The sequence below is a fragment of the Drosophila santomea genome, chromosome 2L (genome assembly GCF_016746245.2).
Source record: "Drosophila santomea strain STO CAGO 1482 chromosome 2L, Prin_Dsan_1.1, whole genome shotgun sequence".
Lineage (NCBI taxonomy): Eukaryota > Metazoa > Arthropoda > Insecta > Diptera > Drosophilidae > Drosophila > Drosophila santomea.
Window position 1 is genome coordinate 19,882,858 of NC_053016.2, and position 17,420 is coordinate 19,900,277.

The 17,420-nt window shown below is 39.8% G+C and overlaps 3 protein-coding genes across 4 annotated transcripts in view; 2 read left to right on the forward strand and 1 right to left on the reverse strand.

Annotated features, from left to right (window-relative positions):
• LOC120448769 (voltage-dependent calcium channel subunit alpha-2/delta-3) overlaps positions 1 to 17,420 on the forward strand; it is a 42,756-nt gene that overhangs the window by 16,334 nt on the left and 9,002 nt on the right. For both annotated transcript variants that reach the window (XM_039630957.1, XM_039630965.1), the window contains exon 4: positions 7,194 to 7,304. In XM_039630957.1, the coding sequence (XP_039486891.1) occupies positions 7,194 to 7,304 (111 nt within the window). The remainder of the gene's footprint in view (positions 1 to 7,193; positions 7,305 to 17,420) is intronic.
• Positions 8,279 to 10,150, reverse strand: LOC120443942 (phenoloxidase-activating factor 2-like; the record flags this gene model as incomplete). Its single annotated transcript, XM_039623389.1, has 2 exons — positions 8,279 to 9,787; positions 9,878 to 10,150. Coding segments are annotated over 2 exons (1,581 nt in total), but the record flags the coding sequence as incomplete, so codon positions are not given.
• Positions 12,185 to 12,646, forward strand: LOC120448784. Its single transcript, XM_039630977.2, has one exon. The coding sequence runs from the start codon at positions 12,247 to 12,249 to the stop codon at positions 12,424 to 12,426; it is 180 nt and encodes a 59-aa protein (XP_039486911.1). The 5' UTR covers positions 12,185 to 12,246; the 3' UTR covers positions 12,427 to 12,646.

Consider the following 17,420-nt stretch of genomic DNA (forward strand, 5'->3'; position numbering starts at 1 on the left):
CATCCGCATTACACAACCAAATAACTTGCATACGGCAGCCACTTTCTGTCAAAAGTGACTGAAAAGAAAAGGGTTTATCGACAACATGGCAACACAAATGGACAAAATGACAGGATTGTATTGTCATTATGGAAAATGATGATGTGCAGCTAACAGTGCTGCTGATCATTGTCTAACAGCTGGGCTCGCATCTCACATCACTTGCAGTAAAATATGGGTCAAATTTATGTGGAAATTGCGTTTTCTTTTTCTACTTGCTTTGCAGGCAAATAAATTTAAGCGTGCCCTCATTTCGCATGAAATACCAAACTTTTAAAACAGCGAAAAATATAAGAAAACAAAACTGGCGCGTGCTGTCGTTTTTCTTCGGCGTCCAGCCCTCGCTATCCCTTACAACTTTCCATTTTCCCTCCTCTATTTCATTTTCCCAGTCGACTCCCACTGTAAGTGGCATGCAAATTATTGTTTTCTGCCTTTGCCAGCTTTTCAGCTCTTCTACTTGGCATTCTTCTCTATGCTTATTCAAGGTAAAAGTAAACCATCTGTAAGTCGAGCTCATGTTCGTAAGAGAAAATCTTAATTCTTAAAGCTTCTCTCTACAGCATCAAAACCAAGTTTTAAGTTTCAGCTTAGCACAATTAACCATACAAAATGTTTTATTATACCCGTTACTCGTAGAGTAAAAGGGTATACTAGATTCGTTGAAAAGTATGTAACAGGCAGAAGGAAGCGTTTCCGACCATATTAAGTATATATATTCTTCATCCGGATCAATAGCCGAGTCGATCTGGCCATGTCCGTCTGTCCGTCCGTCTGTCCGTCTGTCCGTCTGTCCGTCCGTCTGCCCGTCCGTATGAACGCTGAGATCTCAGGAACTACAAAAGCTAGAAAGTTGATATTAAGCATACAGACTCCAGAGACATAGAAGCAGCGCAAGTTTGTCGATTCATGTTGCCACGCCCACTCTAACGCCCACAAACCGCGCAAAACTGCCACGCCCACACTTTTGAAAAATGTTTTGATTTTTTTTCATTTTTGTATTAGTCTTGTAAATTTTTATCGATTTGCAAAAAAACTTTTTGCCACGCCCACTCTAACGCCCACAAGCCGCCCAAAGCTGCCACGCCCACACTTTTGAAAAATATTTTGATATTTTTTCATTTTTGTATTAGCCTTGTAAATTTCTATCAATTTGCAAAAAAAACTAACGCCCACAAACCGCCAAAAACTGTCAGTGTTGAAATTTCTTCTTCGCACATCCACTAGCTGAGTAACGGGTATCAGATAGTCGGGGAACTCGACTATAGCGTTCTCTCTTGTTTTTAAATAATTTATATTGCGCTCACTGCTCGATATTACGATTTAGTTGTGATTTAAATTAAGTAAGAACCCCTTTCTTTGCGTCTGCATTCTGCACGCCGTCTAAGCAATTAAAATTTCTCGTGTGTAGGGGCTGGGCTACAAAATGCAGATTGTTGGTCATTTGTTTGGGAAAGTGGTTGCCCACTCCGCCGATACAAACTACACATAAGCATGCAACTCCCACGCGACGATTCTGCTCCATTTCCCAGAGTTTGGTGACAAATACAAAGGCCTTGTGAAGGGCCTTGTGGCTTAAATGGGGGCGGAGACCGTGCTTGGGCTCAGAGAGATCGAGTTGGTTTTGTGTGTTTGGCTAACTAAGTGTGTGGCGAACAGTGTTGCGGACTGCAAAGAGACTAATCGTAAATCAAGGCGACGACTAGGCGACGCACTTGAGAGGGTTGGACATAGGGGATCCACCGGAATGGCCGAGGGCAGCTCAGCTCCTTCATGGAGCTACTCTCCACTGGCTTTTGTGCGGTCCAAAATGCATTCGGGCCGCAGACCCACACAGTCCTTGATCCTCTTCATATATATATATATATATGTATATGTATGTATATATGTATAGATGTACGTCGGTGTATGGCCACGTCTTGTCTATGCAAATATTTAAGTCTGTCGTTGTCGTTTGGTGGCGAAAATGCGAGCATGACATACAGCTGCCGGCAAATAAATGTTAGGTGGGCGGATACTTCTCGGAACTGGTCCTTAATGAAAGTATAAAACAAATTAAATATTTAATTTCATTAAATCCTTTGGGGGTTTATCCATTAAATGGATGAAGCAAATGCCAGCTGGAATGACTCAACTCCCGGTAGGTTATATATTTTCTTAATTAGCTACAGAATAATAAAAGACTGGTTTTCTAGGCAGTTTTTTCCCTTTACCCTAATTGAAATTAGGTTCCAAATACGTTTAATAGTCGCACTGCTTTATGAGTTAGGAAACACTGCCCTTTAAACTAATTAATACGAGACAGAATGTCTGCTGAAACAAACTAACTTTTTACCTCGTCGTTAAAAACAAGGAAAACACGCTCATTAAAACTTAAATGCAGTTCGTGAGTAAAATATAATTTAAATTATCAGTGGGAGAAATCAATTAGCATCAACTACATACTTTAATATGCAAAAAAAAAAGAGGAAAAATATAAAAACATGTCTGTGCTGAGAAACTAGTTTAAGAAATCTTTAAGAAATCTCTGAGTAAAATATAATTTAAATTATCAGTGGGAGAAATCAATTAGCATCAACTACATACTTTAATATGCAAAAAAAAAAGAGGAAAAATATAAAAACATGTCTGTGCTGAGAAACTAGTTTAAGAAATCTCTACTTCAGTGAACAGGGAAACATGCGCGTTGATGCGAGATATTGTTGCTCGCAGTTCCGAAGGGTTGGGGCGCTAAGATTCGTTGGGGCTACAAACAGGAGTTGAGGAGCGACAGCGACATCTTCATTAAAATCTAATTAGCGCATTTCCAGACCATGCCACAAAATGCCAAACCAGACCAAGGAGTTTCTCCGCTGTCGGAGCTCGTCGTGGCTCTTTAGAGCATTATAACTCAGACAAGAGAAAGCCAGGGTGAAAGTCAATATTCCCAACGCTACAAGTGCACTGGTGGGAATGCTTACTTTAATTATTGTCGAACACACAATGCCATAGATATGAAGTTCTTTGGCAATGTTATATTCCTTTTGTAAGCAAAATTAAAAGCAATTAGATTGTATGGCTAAAAAATATTATAACCTTTTATATATAAATAATCTTCAACGCAAGACCATTTGGTTTTTTTTCGTTAATTAACCGTTGATAACCCTAAGAATGACCTTTTATTTCCGTTTTTAATCGAAATGCAAAACCTCTGTGGGATTTTTTCAATAATGAAATTTTTATGGAGAATGTACAGAATAAGTGTTCAATAAAGTTTTTCAAATCTGAAAGTTTGTTTGTTTCAGTGCAAAAGAAGTTTAAAATTTCCATCTGAGTTCTGCCAGAGTTCAGGTCCAGGTAGCCGACGCTGCTGTTGCATTGGCTGTTGCATTCGCAGCTGCATGCGTAAGCTGCTTAACTTAAGATGGAATTCAACAGGAGCAGAAGCCAAAGCTCAGGAATGCTCCTCTCTCGCAGTTCCGCCCCCGGATGTCCTTGCTCCAGTTTAAATTCTGCACCAGCTGCATACGCACCCGCCTGTGGGTGGTTGGGCGATAAGGACGGTGGGTGGGGTGGTTGACAGAGGTCCGCTGGAGGGCTCCTCCTTGCGCAACATTTTCCAGAGTCAACCGCAATATGAAAACTTTCTATGGATGCTGCTGCTGCTATTCTCGCTCTTCGAGTGCTACCCATATTGTATACATATTGTATATAGTTTTTTGCGCCACAACCCTTGCAGCGCCTCCCCCACCACACTCCCCGGCATTTCGCATCGTGACAGGACACTGCTACACACACACATACACGCGTGTGTCCTTCAGGCGTGCATTGCATTTCGATGTTGCTCGCGTGGAAATTGCTTTATAAAATGTTGCCGTCGTATGAAAGTTGGGTGAGGTTTTTGTGGGCGTGGCCGTGCAGACATGGCTAATATCGTGCTAGCCTCGCATATAGATATATCTAGAAGTAAAAACTTTTTCCTTTATTGATTCTTTTTATACCTGTTACTCGTAGAGTAAAAGGGTATACTAGATTCGTTGAAAAGTATGTAACAGGCAGAAGGAAGCGTTTCCGACCATATTAAGTATATATATTCTTGATCTGGATCAATAGCCGAGTCGATCTGGCCATGTCCGTCTGTCCGTCCGTCTGTCCGTCCGTCTGTCCGTCCGTCTGTCCGTCCGTATGAACGTCGAGATCTCAGGAACTACAAAAGCTAGAAAGTTGAGAGCAAGCATACAGACTCCAGAGTAATAGAAGCAGCGCTAGTTTGTTGATTCATGTTGCCACGCCTACTCTAACGCCCACAAACCGCCCAAAACTGCCACGCCCACACTTTTAGAAAATGTTTTGATATTTTTTCATTTTCCGTCTGTCCGTATGAACGTCGAGATCTCAGGAACTACAAAAGCTAGAAAGTTGAGATTAAGCATACAGACTCCCAAGACATAGAAGCAGCGCAAGTTAGTCTTTTAAATTTCTATTGATTTGCAAAGAAACTTTTTGCCACGCCCACTCTAACGGCCACAAACCGCCCAAAGCTGCCACGCCCATACTTTTGAAAAATGTTTTGATATTTTTTCATTTTTGTATTAGTCTTGTAAATTTCTATCGATTTGCAAAAAAACTAGTCGGGGAACTCGACTATAGCGTTCTCTCTTGTTTTTTTGTTAAGCTTCGGCTTCTTGCTTGACATTCTTTTAATTTTTTAATGCATTTTCCTAACCCCATGGATTGTCTATTCGATTTAACCTTGCTCTACTCCATTTTTGACCATTGGCTTTGAATTGGAAATAGTTTGCTAATGGTTTTTGCAACCATAAATCATCCTAGCGGTTAAAACTGTGGAGGATCGATTTTCGTACCAAGGAAAAGTGCTTGAAATTGGATTAATTTAGATGTTTGGCTAGCGTTAAACTTCTAATTTGAATTTCCCTTAAAGAGATCTTTGTTAACGACTTCAAAATTTAAATTATTTTCTTAGTAAATGTAATTCCGCTATTTCAAAGCTTTTACATGTGAGTCAATTGCAATCGGAATTTTTAATGCTCAGTGATATTACAAGTAAGACAAAGCGGGGGATAAGCTCCTTGTGCCAGTAATACAGTATTTTTTTGGGCGTTACAGTGGGCGTGGAAAAAAATTTGTTGGCAAATCGATAAAAATCAACAAGACTAATACAAAAACAAGAGAGAACGCTATAGTCGAGTTCCCCGACTATCTGATACCCGTTACTCAGCTAGTGGAAGCGCGAAGGAGAGTCTTCAACAGTTTTTGGCGATTTGTGGGCGTTAGAGTGGGCGTGGCAAAATTTTTTTTTGGGAAATTGATAGAAATTTACGACACTAATACAAAAATGAAATATCAAAACATTTTTCAAAAGTGTGGGCGTGGCAGCTTTGGGCGGTTTGTGGGCGTTAGAGTGGGCGTGGCAAAAAGTTTTTTTGCAAATCGATAGAAATTTACCAGACCAATACAAAACTGAAAAAATATCAAAACATTTTTTTAAAGTGTGGGCGTGGCAGGTTTAAGCGGTTTGTGGGCGTTAGAGTGGGCGTGGCAAAAAGTTTTTTGGCGAATCGATAGAAATTTAAAAGACCAATACTTAAATGAAAAAATATCAAAACATTTTTTAAAAGTGTGGGCGTGGCAGTTTTGGGCGGTTTGTGGGCGTTAGAGTGGGCGTGGCAACATGAATCGACAAACTTGCGCTGCGTCTATGTCTCTGGAGTCTGTATGCTTAATCTCAACTTTCTAGCTTTTGTAGTTCCTGAGATCTCGACGTTCATACGGACAGACGGACATGTCCAGATCAACTCGGCTATTGATCCGGATCAAGAATATATATACTTTATATGGTCGGAAACGCTTCCTTCTGACTGTTAAATACTTTTCAACGAATCTAGTATACCCTTTTACTCTACGAGTAACGGGTATAATAAAGTGATCCCTAACAAATTGTCAAAGGGATTGATTAATATGGTCTTCACTTAATTTAGTTAGCAAGGAAATTTGCGCAAAGCAAATAAGAGCTTATAATTGTTGTACAATATTATAGTTATATTTAATTTGAATTAAATTTTTTTGGGAACGTATATGTATTCATAGCCAAGCAGTTTCTTGTCTGCTGCTGCTGCTGGCACTGAATCAGTTAAAAAAGTTTCCTAATTAATTCGCTTGGGACATGTATAGACGCACACAGGACTTTTAGCTTAATATAATTTAACTGACAGTTTGTTTGAAAAGTGACAATTTGAAATGGGCGTGGCCGACGCCCCCGTATAACTCCACTTCTAAATTGCTAATTTGTGCCACTTAAATGAATGGAAAAGTCATAAAATGCATTTGCCTGCGAAGCCCATTTCTTTTCCATTTGCCTGCTACTCTGGTCTTTTGATTATGACTATGGGAATTTACCAGAGAGAAAAACTAACAGAGAAGAAAACTCGTCAGAATTTTCCATTTAAGCAGATGACAACACGTTTAATAGAAAAATCATTATAATGGCGATGGGCATCTTCGTGTGCGTGTGTTGGCTCTAGTAACTGGTGAGGAAAATCAGAGCCACTAACTTGGCCTTTAAATGCGTGTCTCTGCTTCAATCTTAAGCTAGAATGTGTGCGTGTCTCACTTCAGTTAGCATAAGTTTCATTTGTGAGAGTGTTGTATGAGGACAAGTGCAATGAATTGTAAAATTTTATAAGAATTACGCAGTGGCGAATTTTTTAATAATAGTGAAGAAGTGCATTTTGGACTGTGTTTACAAATTAAATTTAATTAAATTTTAGTGGTTAGTTAAACTTTATTCGATCTCTTAACTCGATCAATTTTTCATTTTATGAGCAGCTGGATGGCTTAAAAGAGAATGTCACCAAAACCCTACCTTTATCTAATGAAAACCTTATTTAATTAATAAGATACATTAAAATCAATTTAGTATCAATTTAAGAGTCGCCTGAAGCCATAGAAACTCCGCCCACTTAAGTAATTTCAGGTTCAGATTGCCATTTCCGAGGTACATCAACCTTTTATGTTGGACAATAAGAAAGCGCAAAAGTTTTATGGCCCCTTAACCCTTTTTTGCTTTCGCGAACCTGCGCTCATCACTTGTATAGTTTATGCCTGTAGAATGTACTGAGAATTGTGTATCTGATGATTTCGTTTTTCATTAACAGCGCTTCAAGGACACCGAAATCGAAGTAAAGCGCAAGGATGGTATTATCCTTCTGCGTGAATTGGCCGCCGAGGTAAAGAACTTTATGGATTTCAAGCGCAATGCTGTCATGGTAAGTGAAAATCTTCTACTCTTCCCTCAAACCACCAAACATTCCTGCTCTGGTACACTTACCAAAATTTTTGTAAAATTGGAACTGAATAAATTTTTTTTTAATGTTTTTTGCGTACCCCAAAGCTTTTAAGATTGAAAGAAAATTTTTGTATGTATATTTTTGGGGAAAATATAAATAAGCTTTTTTGTTGTAAGTGTTAATTAACAACAGTAACAAACAAAATCAGCAGATCTTCAATCTTTTATCCAAATAAATAGCACAGCTAGAAAAGACGATTACTCTTACGTGATATGGTAATAAAGAAATTGTGTTCCGATTTTGGTTTTTACTGTACCATCCCGAAACTTTCTGTTAATCGGAAGTGCCTACAATTGACAAGTGGCTCAATCTCTCAAAAAGCTCAAGGGAATTGTGACGACCCCCACCAACTCTCAAATTTGAGGACGGCACTAAAAAACACGACAAAATAATAACACGCGGACACAGGACACCGTCTCCAGTGGGACACTGGCGTAAAGTGGAAAACAATAAATTGCCGTGGGGCCAGTCTGATTGCGATGGTGGTACTGGCGGTGGTGAATCTGTAGGGTCGGCGCAAAATTGAATTTAAAGCGCGCCCGCCACAAGCCCAAGTTTTTGATGGTGCCCGCAGCTGCTGCGTGTGCGTGTCGAGCAATGTCACGGGACGGAAAGCCCCGCTCCTGGCGAAAGGACTAACTGCCGGCCACGCCCACGCCACAGAGGACATCCCCATTCTGCGGTCCTTGCGGTCTGTCTCTCTTTGTGGCACTCCACTGTGTCCACTGCGTGTCAATGAAGTCCCCCACTATCCGGGTAATTTGCACGGGCCACGATGGGTTAATAATATACAGTGAATTGTCGATAAAAATTCAATTGGTTCTGAATGACTAAGAAAAAGCAAATCCAGCTAATATCAACTAGGTTCTTGCATTAAATACACCAAAAAAGTATACAATTTTCACATAACGCTCTATTGAAAAGGTTTCGAACAAATGTATCTATTGGGTAAAACAATATATAAATATCTTTTATAAAAAACAGTTTTTGCAAAAACACAGAGTATTCCAGACCGGCATAATTATTAGCCGTTCACATCTTGTAATACAAATCAAAGATTTTCGCATTATTTAAAATGAATTCATTATACAAATTTATGGTACGAACTCGTATACCATTTTCGAATGATTTATACTATTGAAATCATCTGAGTCGTTGTCTTGCTGAGGGGGTTTAACAATTTGTTGATCATTTCCTGGAAATTCATAATAATTGGGCTTTTCGATTTCTGTAAACGAGTGACTTTTACTATTACTATTTCCATTGGCATGTTCTGGATTAGCTTCTTGGATCTGCCATCCATTGGTTGCAATATTTGGAAAGTCTCTTCTATAGTTCGTTTGATTCAACAGGTTTAGTGGTCTCTCGTCTTCTGTAACCGGGTAATAAGTAATTAGCTGATTTTTACTATTACTATTTTTAGAGGCCAGTTCTGGATTAGCTTCTTGGATCTGCCATCCATTGGTTGCTATATTTGGAAAGTTTATTTCATAGTTCGGTTGATTCCACAGGTTTAGTTGCCCGATTTCCCCAGCTACTGTGCTTGCATAGGGAACGTCCTCGCGCTTTTCAGGCTGGGGGGCGTTGCCTGTTTCCATAAGAATCCACTGGATAACGCTGGCCACATTTGTATAAACACCTGGGACGTCTGGTAATCCGCAGTTTATGCCGAAGTTTACAATGCCAGCCAGTTCATAGCGCTGCGGATCGTTTTTCATCGGGCAGGCTAGTGGAGACCCACCATCACCGAAGCATGAATCCTTTCCAGGCTCCCCGCCTGCGCACATTAGGCTGTTGTCGACGACGAAATCGTCTCCGTTAAAACGTTGAAGTTTCTGCTGACAGAGATGGTTTGGGACCACCGGTAATTCGACTTTCTTCATGATATTCATGTAGGTGGAATCATCAAAGGACTTCTTACCCCAGCCGGTAAATATGCAGCGACTGAAGTCAAAATTCTTTGGAGCCGTGGGCAAGCATATTGGATTTATGTGCCGGGATTTTTCAAGCCATCTGACGAGAAACACAAGCGCCACATTATTGGCCCCGGTTGATGTATTAAAGCCAGGATGACGGACAATCGACCGAATAGGAACGTCTACATGAGGAAGCTGCTCGGTATTGGTATCAAAGTCCCATTCGCCGGCCCGCACAACAAGCTGGTTGGCGTTCATATTTTCGATCTTTTGCTTGACCGTGATCACCGTATATGGAGCGATAAGGGCGCCACCAGCCACGTATTTGCGGGTTGTGGCATCCAGCAAGGCCACCATCCATGGTATCTCCGCCTCCTGGGCAAAGATCGTTTCCTGACTAAATGAAAAGGTCACACCATTCGGGTTGATAAATCCGCATTCGGGATCATTCATAGGCTGAAACTGGACGAAGGTTGGCGCGCTGATCTGGAATAACATATGTAATAAAGTTATATTTGAGTCGAAGGTATTTAGGTATATAAGACTAATGGCGTCCCAATACATTTTAAAGCTTACTGTTAGGTTCCTGGGGCAGCATATCGCTGTGGAAACACATCCTAGGTTGCGGTATGATATTGTCGATCGAAAATCAAGTTGAAACTTGCACAAGTGACGTGGGACGCAATGGTGATCCCATGATCCACCGCAATTTTGGTAAAGTTCCTGATCCTGCGACTGGACATGACCAGCGAGCAGGATGAGGCACACTATTAAAATAATTCCGTACATTAAATCCACTCCACTCAACGTTGCGAAATAAACTAATAGCAGAATATTCAGCGGACTTTTTGATATGAAAAAAGACCAGCGTTATCGCATTAATGTATACATTTATATATAATTATTTATGTGTTCTGATTGCATACATAGAGTTGAGTTATGTCTTTCTGTGGGGCAAATGTTATACATCGCCAATTCAAGATTATATATACATACATATATTCTGGTTCAGGATTACTAGCCGAGATTATATCTTATAAATAAATTGTACCATTTACCATATTTTATACCTATTTAATGTCACTGGCTTGTTAAAAAAATTGACTCCGTTGAATGTATTTCAAGCGAATCATTTTGATTGATTGTTTCGGAAAAGTTTGCTTTATAATAAACTAGGGCTTTTCACTTCTTTCAGTTCCTTTCTCTGCCTATAGTCATTCGTCTTCGATGTCAGGCAATTCGTCTGATGGAAAGTTTCCTCCTGAGCCCTCAATGGGAAATTGCACTTAATGCCCAACAGCATGATCTTCTTGCATTTATATAATGGAATTATAATTAACGTTAGACTATTGCCGAAACTTCTGTTAATATATCCTAAATAAATAAGAAGTATGTAAATATGAATGTAAATGTAACACATGATTTAGGTTTCACAGTGCTATGAAATTATTCACAAATTTATGGCAGGGCTGGAAAAAGTCGAACACAATTTACAGGTTATCAATCAATCAGCGCATTATCTGACCCTCCGGCAGCACTGATCCGGGCACAAAAAATACAGTGTGTGGTATATACAAATAATTTTTTATTTGTTCTTAATTTGTAAACCCGTGATCATTATATTGATTTTATTAATAACAGTCAGAAGTTCTTATTTGACAATATATAAGTTCGGTTTTAGTCTGATTGAATTCGGACAACTATATCATATAGGAACGGTCCAAAAGTTGAAGCCAAATGACGGAAAATAAATATTTATGTACTACATATTTGTTCTTCAAAGGAAAAATACAATAAAAGCTTGAACTCAAATGTGCAGCCGGCTTTAACTTTGTCATCATCCCCAAAATAAGAAACCAACGTCAAATTCTGGGCTGTGTACTTGCTGATACTAAATACGGCTATTCTTTGCTGTATATGTGGAAGCAGTTTCTGGGAAATGCCAACTTCATAATCGCCAGAGGAATCATACCGGTTTGTTGGCTTAAAGCTGACGGACGAGATATGATTACCAGAGACGTTGCCATGGCGGCTTATAATTGCTACTTGGGCTAGAGAAAAATATTTTTATTGACCTGTTAATACAACTGAGTTAATTAAAAGTTTAGTTCGTATTGGAATTCTCTGTCGCAAGCAACGTGTTTTGACCTCGGAGAGATCTGTTATAATTATACACGTTACTCGTAGAGTAAAAGGGTATACTAGATTCGTTGAAAAGTATGTAACAGGCAGAAGGAAGCGTTTCCGACCATATAAAGTATATATATTCTTGATCAGGAACAATAGCCGAGTTGATCTGGCCATGTCCGTCTGTCCGTCCTTCTGTCCGTCTGTCCGTCTGTCCGTCCGTATGAACGTCGAGATCTCAGGAACTACAAAAGCTAGAAAGTTGAGATTAAGCATACAGACTCCAGAGACAGAAGCAGCGCAAGTTTGTCGATTCATGTTGCCACGCCCACTCTAACGCCCACAAACCGTCCAAAACTGCCACGCCCACACTTTTGAAAAATGTTTTGAAATTTTTTCATTTTTGTATTAGTCTTGTAATTTTCTATCGATTTACCAAAAAACTTTTTGCCACGCCCACTCTAACGCCCTCAAACCGCCCAAAGCTGCTACGCCCACACTTTTGAAAAATGTTTTGATATTTTTTCATTTTTATATTGGTCTTGTAAATTTCTATCGATTTGCCAAAAAACTTTCTGCCACGCCCACTATAACGCCTACAAACCGCCAAAAACTGTGTTTAAGACTCTCCTTCTCCCTTCCACTAGCTGAGTAACGGGTATCAGATAGTCGGGGAACTCGACTATAGCGTTCTCTCTTGTTTTTAGCTTATCTCTGGGAATTTCGCGATTGCAATATTTTCGTATATATTCTGGACTTAAAGCTAAAATAAGTGACCAGTATCTCTTCGCCATTCGCCACAAGCAGTTAACATTGAAATGGATTCGCGGACCTTTGTATTCCTCTTGCTAATTGGCTGCCTTATTGTTGGATGTTGCATGGCAGCGCCTCAAGGATGTCAAGGTGGATTTTTTGCCAAAAACGGGGACCTGCATATCAACACGTTAGAAATTGAAAGATACCTGGAGTGTATAAACAAAGAGCATCAACGTGGATAGTTTTATTCATTAGTATATCTAATTTTATAAAATATATGCACAACTGATTCTAATTGAAATTTGGATGATTATTTGGCAATAAGCAACTGCAGATGCAGGCGCATGATACAATAGAAAAAAATATCGGAAAACACTTCTTAAAACTGGTTTTTTGTTTATTAAGCATTCAGAATATTTACTCTTATTAGTTCATTGAATAAAATACCTATTAACAATTTAATTCCCCACTCGTGAAAACTAAAACGCGTTAATTATACGTTTTATTGTAATGAAAGTAAATAATGGTTTCCTTGTTTATCCAAGTAAGCTCTTATAATTTTGCTGTGGGTTCTAGTCATTTTAAAGGAAATAAAGCTTTGGGTTCTAGTAATTTTAAAGGAAATATTTATTCATATAGTTCAGTGTTTAACATACTTTTGTTGTAAGATAGATAATCAAGGAAAATATTTATTTTATTTGTAAATCTTTAAAAAGGCAACTTGTTTGATTTATGACTATCGCAATATTTTAAGAGGTGAAGACCTAAAAATGCTTTTCTTGCGAATCATAGAAATTTAATTGTTAAGAGGATTTGTGTTTAATTTAAAGTGATACTCATGGACGGATATAGTTGTGAGCACATTTTATGGTACTTAAATCGACTCTGGCTGGGATCTGCGTACTAACTGCTACAGTATTTGGAGCCCCTTTGCCTGCTCTCGACAATTTGCGCTCATGTCGAACATGAAAAATAATGAAAAGCAGCTTGAGCGCGACCAGCCGAGCACCTGCAGGCCCCTACCCCCTTCACCTGAGCGATAACCTCCATCGACGTTATTATCCCAGCCCTATGTGTGCAGCCTCTATCTTTCCCAGTCCCCATTGACACCATTGGCCTTGCAGCGCATCGCATCACATCACTCGGTTGGGCACCTGCAGTTGCCCTTTGTTTGGTGCGGCATTAAAATGCTAATTGCCTGTAAACATAAAGGGAACTGCAGATGCCGCAAATACTCGTACGCACACATGCACTCACGCATCTCATTTTCCACTTTGCTCGGAGGCGTATACGTAATAATTTGTATGCAGACAAACGGCAATCGCCGTTGCTAATTCGATATCTTTTAACGCCTGTCAATGGCGTTTTAGCTGAACCACTAACTGAGCCACTGCAACCAGAAACCTTTAAGGACCTCACTTTTTCCTTTAATCGCGTCCTGTCGCTGACAGCATTTATTTGCATTCGTTTGCAAGCTAAAATTGACTTTAAAATTGCATTTAATGGCGGAAAAAAAACAGTGCCACGCCCGCTGCTCTTGGTGACATTTATTTTTGAACAGTGCTGGCCCTCTGGCCTCTTTCCGAATTGAAGTGATATGGTGATATTTTACTTTTTGATTAATGTGCCTTTATTATCTTTGAAATAGTTTAAAATTGATATTTCTAAATAATGAAATTTTCAATCTTATTAAAAAAAAGTGATTTAGATTTTAGTTTATTTAATTATATATACCAGGTTTATACATTTAATGCATTTAATGCAATGCACATAATAGCCTGATAAAAATATTTAGAGTATTTTCCTGTATATGAAAAACCAACAGACACAACTTTTTGCGCAGTGCCTCTGTTTGGTTAGTTTTCGTTTTAGCCACACCACCCACCACCCAAACTCACCCGTCCACTCCCACATCCTGTGCGATGTTGACTTCTTTGCCATAATGCCACTTGCACTTTGACGTTGACATTGTGCAAGCGAGAGGCCAGACGTTGCTAGAGCGAGAGAGAGATGGATAGCTAGATGGAGGGCAAGTGGGTATGTCTATGGGTATTGAGTATATTGGAAGGCTGTTTGGGTTTTTTTTAAATAGAAACATGCAACAACGATGCAAAAAATGTCTTTACACTAAAAGCATTTGCCTTCCGCTAAAAAGACGAGAGAAAAAAGAATCTTCAAAATGGCAGCACCAAATTTGTTGACACTTACTCAAAGTTGTAATTGCACTTGGGATAGATTTACGGATCGTTACATTCAATAGTAGCGAAGATGACTCCGCAAAAAGTGGCTTAGAAGTGGCACACTTTACAGAGTTTTATATTAAGAACAATGGCACAATCTAGTTTCAAAACAAATAATATATATGTATGTATATTGGTTTTTAATTGAAAAAAGATAAGGTGGATTTTGATATAATAGGTTTACAAATAGGTCTATCATGTGTTTATTTAATTCGGTATTTCTTTCGTAAACGTTAAGCAACGCAAAGCCCTTACTCCAAAGACTATTCTTTCTAACAGAAGTTCGAGTCTGAAATAAAAAAGAAACCTTCTTTCTAACAGAAGTTCTAGTCTGAAATAAAAAAGAAACCTTCCACCACCCACCACCCAAACCACCCAGTTGCACTTTGGCTGGGAGAAAAGGTGTTTATAATCCCCAAAGTAGAAAGCATCAAATAAAAGTGTGAATGCGTCGTCAGATCCCAGTCATCCAGTCGCATTTGTGGCTAAAAATTCCCAACAGATTTGGCCAGGACAGAAAGACCAAAGCAGAACAGAGTCGACTTGAAGAGGACAGGTAACGGAACAGGTGCCACCCACTTGATGTCAGTTAGTTTTTTTTTCAACTGGTCTACTTATACTAATCAGGGGCTTTCATTCAAAGAACATCTGAAACCTCCACCTCCACGTCTTTAAATATTAAGGTGAACTCATATTAAAACGTAATATAAATTTCTTTTTCGGCTGCAAAACTTATTGCTCCAACATTTGGCACGTCCATTCAGATGGCAAATATATTGGGAAAAAATTCGCTGAGTATGGTCATGGGCCAGGGAAGGGAAGGTGGCTTAAACACATATCTCGCATTATCCAGTAGGAGAGGAAAAAACTGGACCGAAAAATCATTCGCCTGGATTTGGCTTTTCACTTGGCAAATGGTCAACTCGTATTCGTTTTTTGCCAGCCAGTCCTCAGTTTTTTGCACAGCACACTTTCAGGCTGTTGCTCCTCCAGCCAACGCCCAGACCCCTTATAGTTCTGGCGAACAAATTGCGTGCAAGTAGCTGCATTTTGCTAATTCCGGCACCACCCATACACTGCACCGCTGACATTTGAGCAAGTCTCCTCGGTCTCAGTCTCGGCCTCGGTCTTCCAGACCCAGAAGCAAAACCAGACCCATACCCATTCGCAGCCATCTTTGGCGTTGTCATTGTTGGCTTTTGAATGTTAAGATGTCGACAGCTGCACAGACGAGCGACAGGGAAGCCAGCTGGTGTCAACTAAGAATCGTGTGCGAGAGGGCATTGCTCAGGGTCGGGTCGCCAAGCGAAAAGCCCACCCATTCCATCCATCTATGCAACCCTTTTCGCCACACAGACACCTCTCCTTTTTTATTTTTCAGCCCCCTTCCTGTGCATTGCTTAGGGGCGGCACTGCCTCGACCTTTCCATAAGTGCATAATATTGTTGAAGTAAAAATATACAACAAAAATTGTATAATACACGGCCATGTTTTGTCTGCTGAACTTATTCATGTTCCATCCCAAGTTGTGTTAGACAAAGCGACTACGCATGTTGGCAATTATTTACATAGGTATGACATCGTTGGTCGGCGCAAATAACTACGGGTTCATATGAATGACATCTTGGAGAGTACTATTCATGAAGCAATGATTTCTTTTTAAACAGCTTTTAAGTTAATGGAAAGGGGGGGAAAACAATTTTTCATTAACCATTGTTATCAATGAATTTTAAAAACATGTAGTATTAATAAATGTAGAATGCAATTTAGTGGTTATCTTACTTCTAAAACCATATTCCCTGTAGTTTCAGACAACATCGGAGTTGGCAAAATTGAATAACTACTTTGAAGGAACTTTTGCTATTTTTCCCGCCCTTTAGCCATTGAAACCAACTTTCAGCTGGTTGCAGCTAACCGAAGACTCGAAATCCGATAGAAACTTCCTTGCCACTTACTACCAGTGTGCTCCTTTCTATTGACTCACTTTTGCAGTGTTTATTATTTAATGCCTTAACTAGCTCGCTACTCAACACCTTTTTGGGCAAACTTTAAGACTCCTTAACTAATTCGAACTCTCGGAAAATGTGCAAATAACTTTGAGAGTTGGGGCTCCACCTGGAAAGAAGTTTTCGGTGCAACAACTTTCTATCCCACCACCACCACTACTCCCGTTCTATCTGGCATTCTTTCCCCAATACCTACCATAGCCGCTGACACATTCCCGTGGCACCAGCGTTTGCCCAACGGCAGCCAATTTACATTGAAATCTTCTTCAGACTCGGACTGGTTGTTCCCATGCACCGAGAACACCAGGGCTCGAGCATTTTTATTTTATTTTCCTGCTCTGCGTCCCCATTGTGCAAAAGTAGTTGAACTATTTCAATGCACCCACATGCAGCTTAGCTCGACAGCCACTGCAGCATCTTCAGGTGCACCTAAGTTCCCATTCCCTATCCTTATTTTCCCGTGCGGGAGTGGGATTAAAAGGGGCGTGGCCCATCCCCAGTGGTGTCTATATCTGCAGGTGTTTGTCCTCCTTCGGAGTGGGGATCTGCCCCCTTTGGGTCTAATTTCGTTGCAGCTAGAGTTCTTGTTTGCGTCTTATGAAAATGTATACTGTGGGCACCAAGCTTAATTTGTGAAGATAATTTATGCCTTAACTTAGCTAGACCCTCTGCAGCTTCTAGGTCATTTTTTCTGATTCCGACTGGATTATGATGGGCTACAAATTGTTATAGATAGTGATATCAAAAAAATTTTCCAAAGTTTTGCATAAGAGTTTTGGATGGCTTGCGTACGTTTTTGCTATGTCGATAGACATTTGGAAAACCAATAATAAAATAAAAAACTGCAAAACCTTATAAATATGTGGGCTAACCGTTTGGGATGGTTTGTGGGCACTTGATTCCGCTTCACCAGGAAAAATCTCAACTTTCTAGTTTTTATAGTTACCGAGATCACAGCGCTCGAACGGACATGACGAGATCGACTCGGAC